The following is an 18,692-nucleotide window of genomic DNA, read 5'->3' as shown; positions in this document are numbered from 1 at the left end:
ATAGTGATACCCATCATTTTATTCATTTCTGTGACCTTCATTATTCTAGCAGCGAAGCAAAAAATATTCTTACATCAACTAGCAGTTTGTAGTGGACCAATCTATTCCTCATGCAAACAATTTTCAAGTTCTTCCATGTTGAATAGAATTGCACTCAATAAAGACGAGGAAATCAGGTAAAGTTGACCTAGGCCTGGCCAAAATATTTCAAGGGGTCAACTAGTTTGAAGTACCTTGCTTAAGTGTTGGTTTATCTAACAAAGAAATGAAATACGATGGGGAGGGAATTAGGTATTTGTCAATCTCATTAACTTAAATTATGTGTCAAATAACAAACTAAACTCCTGAACAGGTGATGAACTATAGATGGAATTTTGAAACGGCATGTCTGGGACGTGACATCCCAGATGTGACAGGATGGATGACGATCCGTGACACGTCCGAGGATTTCGAAAAAATCCATCACGTTCGCGTCACACGTCATGGTTTGTGGGGTCCCCGTCACGTCCCTGTCACCTGATGGCGTCACCATCACGTGTGATGGGAAAAACAACGATGTGGAGGAGAGAGATTTAGAGGGGCATATCTCCAATTATATTTGGACGGCATCGTTTTGTGCACGTGAATTAATGCATGGACCTTTCTGTAAAATGCCAAGAAATTGAGTTAGCGACACCACGTGGCAAAATTTTGGCGGTTGAAAAACTTAAATCTGACAATTTTTAAGCTTTTTTGGTCATTTTTTAAAATCCATCATGGCCGTCCTGACACATCACTCATCTGAGGCCCCTCGTCATCAATAGATCGGACACAATTGTAAGAAATAGATATGATATCCTTAGAAACTGAACCATATGTTAAACAAACAAGAAATTGAAATCTATTTGAATTTACAATTTAGTCATTTCCCCCTATTCATTCTTCCTTGAATCTCTCTTTTGTCTCCACAGTTCATCTCAATATAATCAATATAATAATTCCTTTACATTAAAACGTAATTTTAAAACAACTTGGTACCAACTGACACGTTCGCACTTATCAACTGGGTGCCAACTGGGTGCCATCATCATTCGCACTTATCATCTAGTCAGTATCTCACCACGTCATCATCCCATCATCATCATCATCATCATCACACATTCTGACTTGTACCAGGAACAAATAATGAAATTTGGGGATGAGGACGACAAGCACAAACTCATCATCGACCGCCAACCCAAACAGTAGTTACTACTTCTATGAAGAGCTATCGGTGAAACCACGGACAGCTAGAGAGAAACTTCAAGAACTTGCACAATTAGTGAAACAATAATGTCTACTTCCTGCAAAAGGGCTAACATGCAAACTACATAAAAAGCTAGAGTGAAAAGCAAGACTTCGTATCCACTGAGCTGTCACTTTATTTTGGAACATGTCAAGAAACCCAGTTCAACTATTACTCGCCAAACTCAATTGACAAGACATCTGCAACAGGAAATAACTAGTACCCATTGACAGTATCCCTTTTAAGGAACATCACCTACAACACGCAAATTGGAGCATAATTTTCTTGAAGACTCAGTCGAACTCTCACAAGTTTACAAAGAAGCAAATTAGACGTAAGAGAAAGATTCCAAGCCAAATGAAAAGCAAACCTGAGAGTAAGAACGGTGAAAAGTATGTGGGCATTATTTTTCCGACAAGAGGAATATAAGGATCAACCAGAAGCCCTTTTCTTCTGCTGGAAGATGACGGCAACAATGGGAACTGCAACGCCGATGCTGAAGGCGGAGAGGACACCAAGAGACATCTTGAGGCCCTGGTGCTTCATCCTGTGCAGGTTATACATGTGTTTCGCATGGAGATAGTATGGTTCAGAACCATGACCATGGCCATGGCCGCCACCCATCCCCCTTAATCCTGTAGAATGGATGCTTCGGGACACTGCATCCACATATAATCCAATTAATATCAAGTCTAAGGAAAAGAATTACTTAAAAATTTGATGGGAGGTAACCTTAGATGGGAAACAAAGGGATTAGGGAAAATGCATCCATAAGTTCAGTTATTTCTTTTAGATTTAAGTTTCCACGCAAGAAAAAGATGTGAGCTTCAAGACCATAATCCAGTCCAACGCTGCTAAGCAGTGAATTCGAGGGCAAAAAAATCGCCCATATGTGACACTAATTGGAATAAAAGAAAAGCAAGGCGAATTATTCTTAACCGGTTCAACATGCCTACACTTATTTATGGTTGTTTACACGCTTAGAACCTTTGCGGAAAACCCATAGCCAACTCAAATAATCCTCGCACATAAATAATCAATATCCTTACATTATCACGGAGCAAACCTAGATGAGAAAAAAAAGATGTTTTTCACTATGTGCTCAACGCAACAGCAAGCTCAACAAAAAACGTTTAATGAATCAAAGAAGTGATGTTATTGTGAAATTTAGCTACTTTTATGAATGTCACTGTCGTTTAACACGAGTTAACCCTTCAGGTAATTGGCAAAAGAAATTTTCTAGCGCACTTTTCAATCAATGGTCTCGCATAATGAAAACTCAAATATAAACATCCTTCTTCAACAGAATGTTGTGTCTCTGTACCCGAAGATTGCATTAATATTGTTTGATCACACAAGAAATTAGGCAAGCTTTCGGACACGCAAGGTTTGGGCGCATGAAAAACAAAGACCGGATTAGAGATTCTGCCGTAGCAGCAGTAAAAAACGGAATTCATCATCATACATTGTCAGAATACAAAGAAAACACGTGTGCGAAACCTCCTTCAGGTATGCTAAGGATTGCTAAATTGAATTTTAGGTGCAACGTTTCCAAGAGCAAAGGAATGCACAAAACAATTGTCAGCTGAAGGCAAAAAACGTCTAGCGGTTGAAAGAAAAAAAAAACATTAAATGACTAAAAAGATTCGCGGGATGACTACAAAACAATAAAAAAAGAACGCTCGACCAAATCCGATGATAACTACAAAAAGATAACAACGTTAAAAATCCGAGAAAAAAACACAACATTAGAACGCTTAACCTCCAATTTTTTATGCACTCAACAAAGGAAGAACAATACATCATTTGGACTACCACTAATATAAGGTCAATAAAAACCCTAGAAAGTGGATGCAATGAGATTCAAAGATAAACAAAGGACTAACATCAAAATCTCAAGAAGATTCAGCGCAAAAAGAAGAGCCCAAACCTGATCCAGAAATCGCCGATTCAGCAGACGCCGAAAGCTTTATCGCCGATCGCAGTTTGTGAGCCATGGCCATCGCAGATTCGCAGATGCTCCGTCGCCTTCGCAAAATCAGGATTCACAAACAAGCGTCGTTGAGAATTGAGATGTTGAACGTAAGCTCATGGGCCTAAGCCAACTTGAATAATGGGCCGGCCCATCAGTCCAGAAGCAGAGCTGGGAACAGCCCACATATACCATTTTTTACCGGAGAGTCGGCAAACTGAGGTTTTTACTCCTGAAAATAAATATTATAAATAAAATATGATTTTAAAATGAGTTTTTTTTCTCTTTTTCTTGTGTGAATAGCCTTGTAAAGGAGAGATTTTTAACATCGGCTGTAGAGTTTTTTGCCAGAGCGGGAGGATTCTGGAGCGCAGGCCAGAGTTGGCACTCGGTTGTTCGTCCCGCCGCCCTACCATCGCCGTGATTGAAGAATCGGTCTTCGATCGTTGGAGATTGATTTGGTCTGCGGTGTGATTTTTTGTTGTTTGTGGAAGGTGTTGTAATTGATGGCGGCGGCTGCTGCGGCACTGTGGCGGCCGCAGGAAGAGGGGCTCAGAGAGATCTGTGGGCTTCTAGATCAGCAAATCTCCCCGACTTCTGATCAACATCGCATATGGCAGCAGCTTCAGCATTACAGCCAGTTTCCTGATTTCAACAACTATCTTGTTTACATTTTTGCCCGAGGCGAGGTATTGATTGGATTTGTTTTTGACCTTATCTGCGCCTGCCAACGGCTTTGGCATCTTCTGTCGTAGGAGAGGAATTTTTTTTCATATTTTCGAGTATGAAATGCTGCGTGATTTGGATAGTAACGCGGTTTTTATTTCTAGCATTGAATTCGAGTCGCGGGGCCGTTTTATCAATTCAATTGTTGGATCAAAGTGAAAATTTCATTTACCTCAATTTCATTCTATATGGTACAGCATTGCTGCTTCAAACGATGTTGAAACAAAATCAAAATTTAAGTCAAAGATACGTTTCGCCAAATCGACGGAAGTTTCACTTTCATGACTAACGTTAGGTTTTCTTATCACAACAGGGGAAATCAGTGGAAATTCGGCAGGCGGCTGGTCTTCTGCTGAAAAACAACCTGAAATCCGCTTTCGGCACCTTTTCTCCTTCTTACCTGCAGTTTATAAAGTCTGAACTTTTGCCTTGTTTGGGAGCGTCTGAGAGGCATATTAGATCAACGGTCGGTACAGTTATCAGTGTTATTGTTCAACAAGGGCGGATTTTAAGCTGGCCTGAATTGCTGCAAACTCTTCTTAATTGTTTGGAAAGTAATGATCTGAATCACATGGATGGTGCTCTGGACGCCTTGTCTAAGGTTTGCTCGTCTTCTTCCCAAGCTCTGGTTTTTAGTCGCTGCCATAAAATGCAATCCTCAGTATGATTATGATTTTAGGCGAATGGCATCTGGAATTCCAAGTGGCATCTATCTATAAATCGGGCCTCTATATTTTCATTTATTTCATTCTTGATTGAGTTGCTTTATCTTGGTGTAGTAACGTATGACTTTCAAATACAATGTGGCATGTCAAAACTCTAATCTCCATTCCTATTTTTTCTTGATTATGAATAGCTCCATTATTTGTTTCCCTGAAGACAGAAGACCGCTTATAAGCTGGCAATGGATTAGTCGATGATATAGACCTACCGATCAGACTGATTATTATTTCACCCCTTTTGACTCTTAAAAAGGAAAATATGTTCGTGTGCCTTCAGTCGCGAGTTTAATCCAGTGATGGGATTCTTTTTATTTGATTAATGGATAGTGTTTTTCGGTGTCCTAGCCTTTGTTTTCTTTGACAATAATTTTTTTATTCTAGTACACCATAATATACTCACTGGTTTTGTTTGATTTCTGATTATTAAACTACTTCTACTTCTGTACAGATCAGTGAAGACGTGCCAGAGGAGCTTGACACGGATGTCCCTGGCTTAGTTGAACGGCCCATTAATATATTTATGCCAAGGCTGCTACAGGTTATTCAGCCACTCAATCTGTAAAGTTATATTATCTTCCTGACGGTTGATTTTTTTCTGAAATTTACACAAAGGTGTTCTATGATTGTGCTCTCAGTTTTTCCAGTCACCGCATGCCACACTTAGAAAGCTCTCTTTGGCTTCTATCAACCAATATATTGTTGCTATGCCTACAGTAAGTAAATTTTCCTGTCTTACATTGTGTCCTTCATTTTCAATTCTTACATAGTTTATTTTTATACTTTGTAATGAATTCCTCTTGCTTGGATCTTCACGCTAGATACTTATAACTGCATCTGTATTAACGTGCTACACTCCTTTGGCGTTTATTCTGCAGGCATTGCTTGTATCTATGGACCAATACCTTCAGGGTTTGTTTAGTCTAGCAAGTGATCCTTCACCAGATGTTCGAAAGTTGGTATGCATTTTCTTACTTTATCCTCTGGCGGCAGCACTTTGTCTGTGCACTTTACTTTCCTTGCTGAGCAAGCGTTATGAAGGGCCTGTCAAGTTCGTGATGCCCAGAATAATATTGCTTCCTCTACTACTCTGGGGTTGATCTGCACTATTAAACACTTAATCCACTGGCCAATAAAAATTTATGTTGAGGCTGTAAAGGCCAAAAGTCACGTAGTATATTTCCAACTTCCCGTTGCTGCTTCAACTACATCAATGAGTGCGTCTTATTTTATTTCGCTTCGTAATTTTTTTTGGGATTATGCTCTCATTTTTTACTTGGCCCATCTCATTGTGGTACATCCAACATTAAAAATATGGTCACAAAATTTTTAGATATCTTGTTCTCTACTGTATTCCCGAAACTGGTGCATCAAAGGCCACCAATTTTTCCAATTGAGCCAAGAAATAACTGTCATTAGTCTTCTGGGTGTTCTCTGCTCCATCTTGTGATTTTTTAAAATGAGGCTCTCATATGAGAGCACCAACGTGGTTAACTTTGCCTTCCTCATGTTTTTTTGGAAGAAATTGTCTTACTCGAGTAACTCAGTATCAGTTGATCCTGTTTGTGAATGGGTTAGCCGATGGTGCGCGGCAAACATTTTAACCCTCTTTTTTATTGTTCTGGTTTCGAAAATATTAATTGATCTAAATTTTATAATGTTTTTTCTCTGGAACGTTCACTGATAATTAATATTTTTCGTTCAAATAGCATTTTGGCGGACAATTCACAGTACTTGCCTTTCTAGCAAATATTCAGAATGAACCAGGATCGCATTTTATTTCATAAATTTTGATCTATTACAGGCATCGCACGATAGATAACCATCGTCTATTTTTTGTGGTATTTTTATGGGGTTTATTGTGGTGTTTTTCTCGGTTCAGTTCTCACAGCCGGTTTCTTTATGAAGGTATGTGCGGCTCTTGTGCAACTGATTGAAGTTAGGCCCACTTTCTTGGAGGTTTGATATGTTATTGACTTGCCGTCTGCATAGAATTCTATTATTGTTGTCTTCGTACATGTTATAGTAATGGCCCAGTGGTTCTTTAATAAGTGTCATTTCTAAAGAAATTTGATTTCCAATTTCATTTTGATTCGGGCATTTTATTTTTTTTAGAATCAAATTAAACTTTGTTTTCATTTGAGTTAAGATCAGAATGTCTGAATTTCATCTGTTTTTTTTCTCCTTTTGATGACTCATAGCTTGTCCGCAGGAATATATTCTGATTAGAAAAGTATCAAAGGTTCTGTCATAGATACTGTCGGAAGATTTTACTGAGGATCAATTAGAATTTTTTAATTTGATCTTAGCCTGATTCATGTCTTTTGTTCTGAAGCATATTGTCCAAATGTTTATCGGCATTCTACTCTATGGCACCGATATATTCTCTTTATCTATTTCCATGAATTATTCTTCAACGTTTGGTTTGTTGTTCCGTTAAGAGGCATTTGGTATACAACTTAAAGCGCTGGCGTAGGGAACTCAATGTTTTCTCAGAGCTTGATCATCCATGCAAACTTGTTGACTAAAGGATCACATAAATCCCAGTGACAGCGCGTTGAGATATTATGCGTATTCGTGAAGGCCAAATATCCAGAAGATAGGAGTTCAGCTCATGGTTATTATATTGAGTACTGGGCGGTTTGTTTCATCTTTTGCTCTGTAAGTTAGAAATTGGGGAAGACTCGATACATCATGGAATAATGTAAATGGATAGTTTGAAAGACTGTCTTGTCCCTTACAGGGTAGATTTAGAACTACAAGACATATGGCAACGGCAGGCCCCATTAACAAAGTTAAATCTCATGTAGGATGTATGTGCTTGGACCTTTGGGTTGGGGAGTGTATATATTATGTTCACGTTTTACTTTTACGTTTCTGATTTTTTTCCCTAGCAGAACTCTGTTTTATGTCATCTGCAGACCGTACACTTCTATGTTTTCTTCTCCATAAAAAAACCAATCTGCCATTTCGAATTGTTGCTAATTCATATCTCCTCTCTCTTAATGTAAACAACACTTAAGATTAATCATCAATTTGAAATAGTATAAAGCATAAATTCTGATGATACATAACGAGCATTTGACTTCGGAGGTCTTTTACTGCTTTAGTTTTAGTGTATCCATATAACATACATTGAGTAATTTTCAGAAAGATATCTATGGAAAACAATTTGCTGCAACTCCGAAACCTCTTCTACGGTGTATGCATTGCAAGCTCCCAATCTTAGTTCTGCAATAGATGCTAGATGAGGAAAATTCGTATGATGGGGCGTTGATTCTCTTCATCTCAATAGAAGATATCTTAAGGTCCGAAATATTCAAACAACCAATCTTTACTGAACTCCATTGTTACACCGAGATGATGTAAAGCTGAAGCTGTATACTCAGTTATGCTTAGATGGTATGACTCTTAGCTCCAATAATGAGTCAAAAAGTTCATCTTCTCAATTGTGTCTGAGTGTAATCGCTGGATTTGGTGTCCTGCGTCAATATGGTCTATATCTCCAACATACTGCCAAACTCTTGCTGAATTGTTATGCTGGGATGATGTTCAGTCATGCATGAATCTGATTTTCTTGCTGAGAAAATAGATTATTCATTAGCTAGAAAAGAGAAATTGACTCAATTATTACGATGAGATGATGTCAATTCTTATTATCAAGATTCAAGGTGATACTTTGATATGTTCTATTCAAAGAAATATAAAAGAAGGAATAAGATGAGAGCCAGTCAACGGCCATTGACCGCACATGCTGACTAAAGGGGAATGAAACCCCTATGAATAAGAGAAGAGGAGTGTGGGAAAGGGATCGGGTCTTTCTTGAAATCTGGAGGATGATGGTTACGACCGTCGGAAGGGCTAGAGCTGCGGGAGTTGGCCTGCTGATTGGGAGGAGGGAAGCTCTGCCTTGGAGGGAGGAGCCATCTCTACGTCCTGTCGTTCGTATTTCTCATCTCTATTGATCGAATCCAGACATAAATCGGTGATTTCTGGTGTTTCCTTGAATTCGAAGTTGATACATATTTCTTAGACATTACCAAGGTGTATCATACTCTGAGATGATGGGACTCAAACCCAAAGTTGTCGCCTCAGGTTTATTGACTCTGCTGAATTATCAAGACAATAACCAAACACATCATACCGTCCAAGTGACTTCTGCTTACACAGCAGGTTATTACTTGGTTATTGTAAAGTCTAGCATTGATAAATAGGGCTATGGATGAAGAGCTGTAGCGTCGTGATTTAGATTTCAACAAGCATAGCCATGCAATTATCAAACTGAGGGATGTACCTAAATTCTGGGATGTTTCACTGAGGAAACATTAAATTAGGTGGAATGGCTTCACTTTTTTAATAGTTCTCTGTTCCCTTTTTATTACTTTTTTACCCCTTTATTACTTAGCTTGTTTGTTCTGTTTTGGAAAATCTTGTTTCCTTGGTTTTTACAGAGTCTGAATTCCTGCATTTTCTTTCGTCTCCATTTTTGGGCTGATTTTCCATTTTCAAGCCTAATTTTGAATATTTTGTTGAAGCTCTATGTTCATTTTCCGTAGTTGTGGTTACAATTGTTCAATTTTCAAATTAAATGTCTCCGCCCACATCTTCCTTTATGCCTCTTTTGCTTTTCTCATCCTTTTTTCAGCCTCATCTGCGAAATGTTATAGAATATATGCTACAAGCCAATAAGGACGCAGACGAGGAAGTTGCTCTTGAAGCATGTGAATTTTGGTATTCCTTTGCCCTGAAAATATTTACATATGTGTGTGGGCTGTGTGGGTTGTGTGCTACCATTAATTGGGATGTTGTTGGGGATGTTTCTGCCATCATGTCTATTTAAAGGATGGGAGTCTGGTGCCAGCACATAGGTCAGGAATGGACCCAGCTAGCTCACGAACTCTTCCACCAGCTCATCAATGCTCCCTTCTGACGCATTTGTAAGCTTGATGTGGTTTGAGACCAAACTGCCTGCAGAGTTTCGCCTTGAACTCTTCCCAACTCATGAATCCAGCATGGTCGTCTTTGTAGCAACCACTTTGATGCCTTACCCTCCAAATACGAGGAGGCCACCCTGAGATGGCCATCGGTTGGATACAACCAAAAGTTATGCTCGACTTTCCACAGCCAACTTTCTGGGTGGGCCCCGGAAAAGAAAGGAATGTCAGCTGTTTGGTGGCAATGGTGTGGACCTCATTGCTCCCCTTTCTAATCATGATGATTCTGTTGAAAATCCACAGTGACGTCATTTCCGTCCCGTCATGCTTATGCAATATTGGTGGAAACGAGTCATGGAGATTTGGACCCTCCAGGAGTCATTTGTGTTGCCCTGCGTCAACAGGGTGCTGTGAATTTCCTTAAACTTCCCATTGCTCAGGCAACAGACCTCTGTAATTGTTCTGATCCAGCTGCCGTCATCCTGCCTAGTTCCATTCTTGTTGTTCATTCAGGCCCCATTGATCGGCGTCTCAGCCTAGAAAGGGGATGTGCTCTTTGGTTACAGTGACGGGACAGGAGGCAACTGGCTTCTTGGGGTGATGGACCATCCCAGAAACACCCTCAGTTTGGGGCCCTAAGTGTGTCAGACTGAGGTCCAGCAGAGCAGCTGGTGACTAGTGGACCGTCTGACTTACTGGGCTTCTTGAGTGTCATTGGGTTCAATTTTGGGCCTCGTGGCACCAGATGCTGCGTCAGACTAGTGGGACGTACTGGTACATGGGAGCGCCTAGGCTTTATTAAAATATGGCAGGTCTGCCCTTGTCACCCTGACATGTGACCCCCTTCCTACCATCAGGGTGACAGTTATTGCAGCTGGTGGGTTCATCTGGTGATGCTGCTCAAGGACCATCAGCCCAACAGTTCTGTGCCAACCCACCTGACAGAATCAGGCCACTGACAAGAGGGAGTGGTACTTTGGAGGGGTTCTGCATTGAGGTCAGCTGTGGTCTTCCCGTCCCGGTCTTCTTCACCTGCCTTGAGCGGCGTCAAGGATGTTGAACCGCTGGAGGCTGGATGAAAGTCCTGGGACGATGGTGAGGATGTTGAACAAGCTCTTCTGAGTGAGAATGCATCCACCTTCCTGTGCAAAGGTGACCCTACCTTCAATCTTTGCCTGAAGGATAGTGATGCGGGAATCCAACTTCTTTATCCCCTCTTAGGGACTCCTTTCGTGTTTTTCTTTATGATGATCCTTTTTCGTTGGTCCTGTGGTGAGATTGCCTGTACTATGATACCAAATTGATAAGACCCTGCTCAAATTAACTTTAGAAAGTGTCTCAATGTGTCTCTCAAGATGGAAATCTCATAGCAGACACAGAGCAAATAGGAGAGTAGAGATGAGAGGGAGAGATAGAAAGATCACTTCTGGGAAGATAGGAACACCCTCTGTTCACGCAGGGAAGCTCATCTTCCGGAGGATGAGAGAGAGAAGGTCAGAGGACAAATGTTTGATGCCACCATCAGACTTCCCCTTAGGCTTTAAGTAGTAGGGCCTTGGAGGTTTATGGGCCTGGCTTCCTTGTTGAGCCGGCTTCTCTAGTTGATGTGGCCCAGTATCATATCATATATGTTGACTTAGAAGTTCTTTTCTCGGCTATTGATTTCAAATAAGCCTAGTGTTTTTTTTCTTTGAAAAGTGATTTAAGGTGGTCACCCGACAAAGCGGTAACCACCCGATTCAAATACGCCTAGTAACTTTTGTCATGTTTACAATAGCGTTCATTATTTATTTTGAAAATTTTATTTATAATGAGTACCAAGCGTCACTGACAGATACATTGTTTGTAAACGTTATTTGGAGTTTCTTTTTGAGTTGTCCATCTCTTATTCTTTTTAGTATCGTTGGATTCATATATTCCTGTATTTGCTCTTTCTGGCTGTTCAGATCTCTGGGTCGTGTTTTCTTAGGTTGCCTTTTGGCGTTTAAAGTGGGGTCAGTTCATTGTCTATAAAGAATATCATCTAATTTAGCAGTCAAAAGTGCTCATCTATTTAAGACTCTAAAATTTTTCCCATTCTTCATAGCTTTGTTTTGTAAGTTTTTGGATTTTTTGTCGTGTCAATAAACTGTTTGGTTTATGCACCAGGTCAGCATTCTGTGATGGTAACATATCGGCTGAAGGCTTGAGAGAATTCTTTCCACGATTGATTCCGGTAAGATTATCCTAAAGTCATGGTATATGTTCTCTGTAATATGTTAACAACATGAAACGGCTCCCTTCTCCCCAGGTGCTGTTGTCAAATATGGCTTATGCTGATGATGATGAAGCATTAGTTGATGCTGAGGTGGTTACTAATTCGATAAAATATTTATGATGTGAATCATTCTTTTATCATCTAGCTGTCTTTACGGTTGCTGACTTTAATTCTTTGTCTAGGATGACGAATCTGTGCCTGACCGTGATGAGGTCCTTTTGTTTCCTCTCTATGTGTTAACTGCTTTTACTTTGACGATATATATATCTTACATTTTAGAATGTCTTTTCAGGATCTTAAGCCACGTTTTCATACATCACGCTTTCACGCTTCTGAAAATAATGAAGAAGATGTAAGTTTTTTTTCTTTCCTCTTTCAAATCACTTTTTGAATTTTATCTTGCCGTTATTAAATCTGCTATGATATTCAATCATCGGTTAACACTCTCCTTGGAATTGTTTACTTGGCCAAGTTATGTTGACCAACTTTTTGCGATATTTTATACAGGATGATGAACCTGTAAACGTTTGGAACTTGAGAAAATGTAGTGCAGCTGGTTTAGACATTCTCTCCAATGTATTTGGCGATGAGATTCTTCCTACCTTGATGCCATTGGTTGAGGTAACTTTATTATGGTTAGGGTTCATCTTTTTTTCGTTCAATATACCTCTGCACTGGCTGATGGAATTAGTCGTGGTCCATTTGTAATCATGTGTCTGCAATTGAGATGGTATTTTTTTCTTCTAAGTGTGCCAGTGCTGAGTATATAGATACAGGCCGTCCGTTTAGGTTATAACTACTTTTATATGTAAAAATAAGATGCAGGATGAACTGTAAAGAAGATTTGAACAAATATTCCCACAGGAGTGTTTGGAAGTCTCTCGAAATCTTGTGGTCTCGCTCATGAATGTTTGAGTTATTTTTCTACCATACTCTTGCTGATCCAGAAGAGCATACCGAGCAACATAACCTGACCAGTACCTTATGCTAACATTTCTGCTAAAAGTTTCTGTTGAAGTTATGTCTAGTTCTTCGGTGTTATTGTTAAATGTTGCATAAAAATTAAGATGTTAATTTCATTTAACTCTTACTGTTGGAGTGCTGATGCTCCTGACACACCGTCGTCTAAGAGATAAGCAGGCGAGCAAGATTAGGGCATCAAAAGTGACAGGGAAGAGGAAGAAAGCAAAAGTGGGGGAGTTTACGGTTTAGGTCTTAAAATCCCGTGTCCTACCATATGGAGAATTTTCCTGTATAAAGTACATATCTGGTTAGGATCTTAAGATCCGAATCCCAGTTTACAACGGTCAAAATAAAGAAACATTACATAAGGGTATGGAGCAAAATACACAGATAAGAAGGGTAAAAATAAAAAACGGGATAACTATGAGGATCAGGCTTCTACATTCTAACAATTACCTTACATGCTTTTACTCTTGAATATTGGATTTCTTAAATTTATTCATGATGGCTTTTTTCTTACTTGTGCTCTATGATTGCCTCTGACTGAAATCAACTCATTCGTCAGAAAAATTTAGCCACTTCCGGGGATCATGCCTGGAAAGACCGCGAAGCTGCTGTTCTGGCTCTTGGCGCGGTGGCAGAAGGATGCATTAAGGGTCTCTATCCTCATTTGCCTGGGGTATTTTCCTTGGAGTCTCCACCCCTTTAAATGTTTTGTAGATGTTTAATTAAAAAGTATCTGTGCTGGCTCGTGATGGATAAATAATTATTATTACTTCAATACAGATCGTTGCATTTTTGGTGCCACTTTTAGATGATAAATTTCCTCTCATTCGGAGTATTACCTGTTGGACACTTTCACGTTACAGCAAGTTCATTGTTCAGGTAATCGGCCTCATTTTTCTTAATTTTTAAAATCCAATTTGAATGCATCTACGTTTCGTCTCGGGTCATTTTCTTGTGTATTATTATTCTTTATATCACAACTTAAGATGTATTTTTTTTTTTTTTTTTCAGGAGCACATTAGCCATCAAGGTGTTCAAGAACAGTTTGATAAAGTACTTATGGGGATTCTCCGAAGAATATTGGATACCAACAAACGAGTGCAAGAGGCTGCATGTTCAGCCTTTGCAACACTTGAAGAGGTGATGAGGAGAATCCGATTTTTTTATTGGAAATACAATTATCAATTAATCCAATCTGATACAAATGCAACTTTTTTTAGGAAGCTGCTGAGGAGCTTGCACCGCGCCTCGACATCATTTTGCAACATCTTCTTTGCGCTTTTGGGAAATACCAGGTACAGGAAAGCTTCTTTTGACTGATACACTGAAAATGATTAGCGCACCGATTAGATGGTATATGCATTAATTTATTTTAATTTTTTATGTTCTTTTCTTGTCTCCTTCATTACACAGAGACGAAATTTACGCATTGTGTATGATGCGATTGGTACTCTAGCTGACGCAGTGGGCGCCGAACTGAATCAGGTATAATTTTTGAAAATCTCATGTCCCCGCAAATCTTCTAATACTTGTCTGATTTGGCCTAATGCTCTATCTCGTGCTATGCAGCCCAAGTATCTTGATGTATTGATGCCTCCTTTGATATCGAAATGGCAGCAACTTTCAAACTGTGACAAGGACTTGTTTCCTCTGTTGGAATGTTTCATCTCTATAGTGCAAGTAAGGTCTCCTTCGAAAGGGTTTTTCTCAGTCATTGAGATGAACTAAATTTAATTGTTAGTTTGGCCTTTTCCGGGATTTATACCTTCTGGTTTGTATCTTTCGGTTGAAATATTATGCCAGTGAAAGACCTCTACGAAATTAGGAAGATACATAAAGCAACAGATTAAAGTCCAACATAGATGAGAACGAATGCCAAATTACGAAAGGGTGAGGGTAAATTGGCAAGTGAACAGCATGTTCTTTATATTACTCGAATTTTTGTGGGTTTTTCGATTTTTTCTTACTTTTAAATAAATTGAATAAACCTCCACATATTTATTGTAATTTTCTCTGGAGGTGTTTTGTCATCTCTCCAGAGTTATCCTAAACATGTTTTCGTTCTTATCTCAGGCTTTGGGATCAGGATTTTCTCAGTATGCCGAATTCGCCTTCAACAAATGCATTGGTTTAGTCCAAACACATCAGCTGGCGAAGGTGCCTTCTTTGAACAATGTTTCTAACTAGTGTCTTTCTTCTGACGTGTTAGCTTTTTAATTATTAATGTATTCTTTTTCAGGTCGATCCTGTTTCAGCCGGGGGTCAATATGACAAAGACTTCATTGTGTATTCGTTGGACCTTCTGTCAGGACTTGTGGAAGGTCTTGGTGGTGGAATCGAGACTCTGGTATGCCTTCATTCGATTAATTTTACCAGTTGCAAGCTGAAAAATTCGCTGGAAACTACTTTCTTCTCATAGCACGCTCTTGAAATCATTTGACTAGGATTCAGAGACAGATTCGTAGACATGAATATCATGATGATCAGGTAGGGATTAACTTGTTCGGAATTCTGATGTGCGCAGGTGGGCGCCAGCAATTTGAGCGATATCCTCTTGCTCTGCTGCGTGGACAATACCCCTGATATTCGTCAAAGCGCACATGCCCTCCTCGGAGATCTCGCCAGGGTGCGTGACAAAGAAAATACCTTAGATTAGGGTTGATGAATTTTAGGATGGTTGGCGATGACGATGATGTTGATGCTTAAGGGATATCACAGACCGTTTACATCAGTCAATCGTCTACTTAGTGAAACTCGAGTACAAAATGCTAACCCATCAATGTAGTCTGAATGTCAATCGGCCTAGCTGATGATGGCATTGAAGACGTCCTCAGCAAACCATCAGTTGACATCATCGTTGCTACCATAAATAAGATGTCTCTTCTGTTAAATCGTTACTCTTTCACGCCCCTGATGATTATAGCTCTTAAACAGGTTTGTCCCATGCATCTGCGCCCCCGCATCACGGAGTTCCTCAACGTCGCAGCCAAGCAGCTGGTAAATTTTCTTAAAAAACCCTTCTTTTTTTCCTCTTACAATTTCTGATTGAAAAAGTGGGCCAGAATGCCGATGAGCTCAAGGAAAATGTGTCGGTGGCCAACAATGCTTGTTGGGCAATAGGAGAACTGGCGATCAAGGTCAGCATAATCCCGGGTTACCTATGCTGCAGGTGCAGAATATCATTATCATGTTCTGCCTTCTCTCTTTGCTTTTATAGGTTGGTCAGGAAGTTTCCCCCATCGTCCTGCCTGTTATACAGAGTCTGGTCGCAGTCCTCCAGAACCCTGAAGTAAGCCAAAGGAAAATACTCACCTTGTATATGAGGAAAATACTTATAAATTATCATTATTTTTATCAGGGCCTGAACAAATCACTGGTGGAGAACTGCGCCATCACTCTGGGTAGGCTTGCATGGGTCTGCCCCGAGCCTGTAGCCCCGCACATGGAGCACTTCATGCAGAGCTGGTGCACTGCACTATGCTCGTATGCATCTCTTTCCTCATTTCATCATCATCCTCGTCCTCGTCATCATCATCATTGTCATGTTCAATCACCAGGATACGGGACGATGTAGAGAAAGAAGATGCGTTCAGGGGACTCAGTGCGATGGTCAGAGCCAACCCGTCTGGGGCAATGAACTCGCTCGGCATGTTGTTCCGAGCAGTGGCTAGTTGGCGCGTAAGTCGTTAGCCATGTCATTCCAATTTATTAATAAGATGCTTAATTTTTTTTGTTGTATTGATGCAGGAAATTAGGAGTGAGGATTTGCATAAGGAAGTCGGCCAGGTTCTTAATGGGTATAAGCAGATGCTGGGAAACGCTGGATGGGAGCATTATATGGGCATGCTGGATCCCCGGGCTCGGGAGCGGCTCGCCATGTACGGGGTATAGCAAGTTATGGAATCTGATTGGTCCATTTCGTTCAGATGTCGCTCTGGAGTCGCCGCCAACGTCTACATTGTGGGTGAGAATCTTCAGCTCGACCCGCTTCTCTGTTGGTTCATGAGATTGGAGTGTTATTTATCAAGAGAGAGGGAGAGAGAGAGAGAGAGAGAAAGAGTGAGTGAGTGGGTGAGAGAGAGAGGAATGACAGAGAGTACAGTTTTTCTAAAAGAGTTATCGCCCCATTGTTTTATGCTTGTATAATCTCACCCGGGTTGTCTTTTGTCCACCATTTATTTATTCTCAATGCATAGAACTTTATTATAATTGGTGAATGACTGCCAGAATGCTCTGACATTATATTCAGGAAGATACCAATTTTCTATGTTAGAATTTATTTGATGAGTTATGTTTGATTTAAATTTAACTTATTTAATATTTCTGCTCTTAAAGGTGTGCCCCGACATGTCGCCATTATATTTGATTGAATGGCGAACAATCATAAATTTTGGGCATTGATAATTATAACCAAAAGATGCCACTATGACACCACAAATCAGGATGCCCTAATGACCAATAAATAGCTAATGCCTTGTTATTTTTAACCCACAGGGATAATGTGTGCCAATATGAAGAAATATAGCTAAAATCATTATATATGCAGGTGTAGAGACGGATAAAGAAATTATAAAATATTCATTATTTTATTGAAAGAGAAGTGAAAATTTGTGGCAACCTACATGGTGTATGCAGATGGATGCGCATGCATGTATGTGGCATTTGTTCAAAGAATCATTATATGCATGTTTTAGTATAGTGAGAGTGACACACCCCTCCTGTCATTAAACATTAGGTCAGTTGCTTTTGCATGGCTAGTAGTGATGTGTCACCACATCACATGGTTGGTAATTATTTAAGGTACATTTTCTTTTTCTTATTCTGCGTAGGGCATATGTCGTTCTCAGAAATTCCAAGTGACAAGGAAAAATGTGAGAATCATTAAAAAGAGATTATAGTGAGATTCAAAAACCATTAACAGAAAAGTTGAATCGACAATGGGGGTGACAAGGAGAGAGAATACTTAATCATATGGATGACCAAGGTTATCCAACTTCAAAGCTTGATATCTGAGAATCAAGAACGCCTGAGCTGCAATTGTTTGGGCCACATTGTCTTTCTCTCTTTTTCCATCCAACCCTCAAATCTATAAAACCATCCTTCAGTGTGCTTCCTGCATGTGTATGGTGATTGAAAGAGAGAGAAATTTTTTTATCTACCAAGCTCATACTTGGGTCCCCGCATGTTTGAGCAAAGTCATCAGAGAAGAGATGGAACTTTCCTGCACTCACAACTCGCTGTAATCCTAGCAGAATGTTAGGATCTTTGTTTAGTGCCCCCACGTTACAATGTTTCTTCTCATCATGACAGCTTGCCATTAAATCAGGTCTTTACACCTTTCAATCATCATGCCTTTCACATCACCATGTCTTCATCATCTTACCATCATGCCCCTTACACAACTCGATATTTTTATCACCTCTCTACTTTCTACTTAAATTCCGTATATTGTTATATTCAGACCCTTCTTTTTCTCACTCATTCTTCTAATACCATCATTATCACTATCTAGTATAATGATCTTGATCTTAGTAATGATTATCACCACCTCGCCATACATTTTCCTCATCCCTTGACGTTGTATTTTATAAGTAAGTCCCTTCAGCTCATTAATCATTAATTAAATAATATTAAATCCTTAAGTAATCCCTGTGGAGAGAATCCATGCTCTTCACCAACAAGATTATTTACACAAGTGTAGGTTTGTAATTTTATTCATTAAACACGTAAACAAATTAAAAACCCTAATTTTTTTGTTTATCAATAATCATATTCAATAAAGTTGTTTTCCTACGATGGTTTTGCTTATGCCCATCCCTACACTCTTACTGAAATCTTTCCCTATCACTCT

The 18,692-nt window shown here is 39.7% G+C and overlaps 2 protein-coding genes across 2 annotated transcripts; one reads left to right on the top strand and one right to left on the bottom strand.

Annotated features, from left to right (window-relative positions):
* Positions 1-1,533: 1,533 nt before the first annotated feature.
* Positions 1,534-3,354, bottom strand: LOC144705841 (TonB-dependent heme receptor A). The gene is made up of 2 exons (XM_078578676.1): positions 3,195-3,354; positions 1,534-1,923 (listed from the first exon to the last, which is right to left on the bottom strand). Exons 1-2 carry the CDS (start codon positions 3,265-3,267, stop codon positions 1,697-1,699), a joined length of 300 nt encoding a protein of 99 aa, XP_078434802.1. The 5' UTR covers positions 3,268-3,354; the 3' UTR covers positions 1,534-1,696.
* Positions 3,355-3,569: 215 nt separating this feature from the next.
* TRN1 (transportin 1) lies at positions 3,570-17,050 on the top strand. Its single transcript, XM_078577775.1, has 27 exons — positions 3,570-3,925; positions 4,276-4,563; positions 5,133-5,222; positions 5,320-5,397; positions 5,560-5,640; positions 6,590-6,640; positions 9,327-9,412; positions 11,764-11,830; positions 11,906-11,962; positions 12,055-12,084; positions 12,165-12,224; positions 12,380-12,493; positions 13,401-13,514; positions 13,622-13,720; positions 13,853-13,981; positions 14,062-14,136; positions 14,255-14,326; positions 14,411-14,521; positions 14,915-14,998; positions 15,081-15,188; positions 15,366-15,467; positions 15,776-15,838; positions 15,904-15,978; positions 16,059-16,130; positions 16,200-16,324; positions 16,399-16,519; positions 16,589-17,050. Exons 1-27 carry the CDS (start codon positions 3,743-3,745, stop codon positions 16,730-16,732), a joined length of 2,679 nt encoding a protein of 892 aa, XP_078433901.1. The 5' UTR covers positions 3,570-3,742; the 3' UTR covers positions 16,733-17,050.
* The last annotated feature ends 1,642 nt before the right edge of the window (positions 17,051-18,692 follow it).

The sequence above is a fragment of the Wolffia australiana genome, chromosome 7 (genome assembly GCF_029677425.1).
Source record: "Wolffia australiana isolate 7733 chromosome 7, ASM2967742v1".
NCBI lineage: Eukaryota > Viridiplantae > Streptophyta > Magnoliopsida > Alismatales > Araceae > Wolffia > Wolffia australiana.
Note: the sequence above shows the minus strand (reverse complement) of the source record. Positions and strands in the feature narration are given on the sequence as shown.

Bases quoted from the DNA above. Each gene is read 5' to 3' on its own strand.
- LOC144705841 (XM_078578676.1), bottom strand. From the start codon at position 3,267: ATGGCCATGGCTCACAAACTGCGATCGGCGATAAAGCTTTCGGCGTCT. The intron at 1,924-3,194 runs GTTTGGGCTCTT...ATGTGGATGCAG, and splicing joins ATCGGCGATTTCTGGATCAG to TGTCCCGAAGCATCCATTCT.
- TRN1 (XM_078577775.1), top strand. From the start codon at position 3,743: ATGGCGGCGGCTGCTGCGGCACTGTGGCGGCCGCAGGAAGAGGGGCTC. The intron at 13,515-13,621 runs GTATTTTCCTTG...ACTTCAATACAG, and splicing joins TCTATCCTCATTTGCCTGGG to ATCGTTGCATTTTTGGTGCC. The intron at 15,839-15,903 runs GTAAATTTTCTT...AAAGTGGGCCAG, and splicing joins ACGTCGCAGCCAAGCAGCTG to AATGCCGATGAGCTCAAGGA.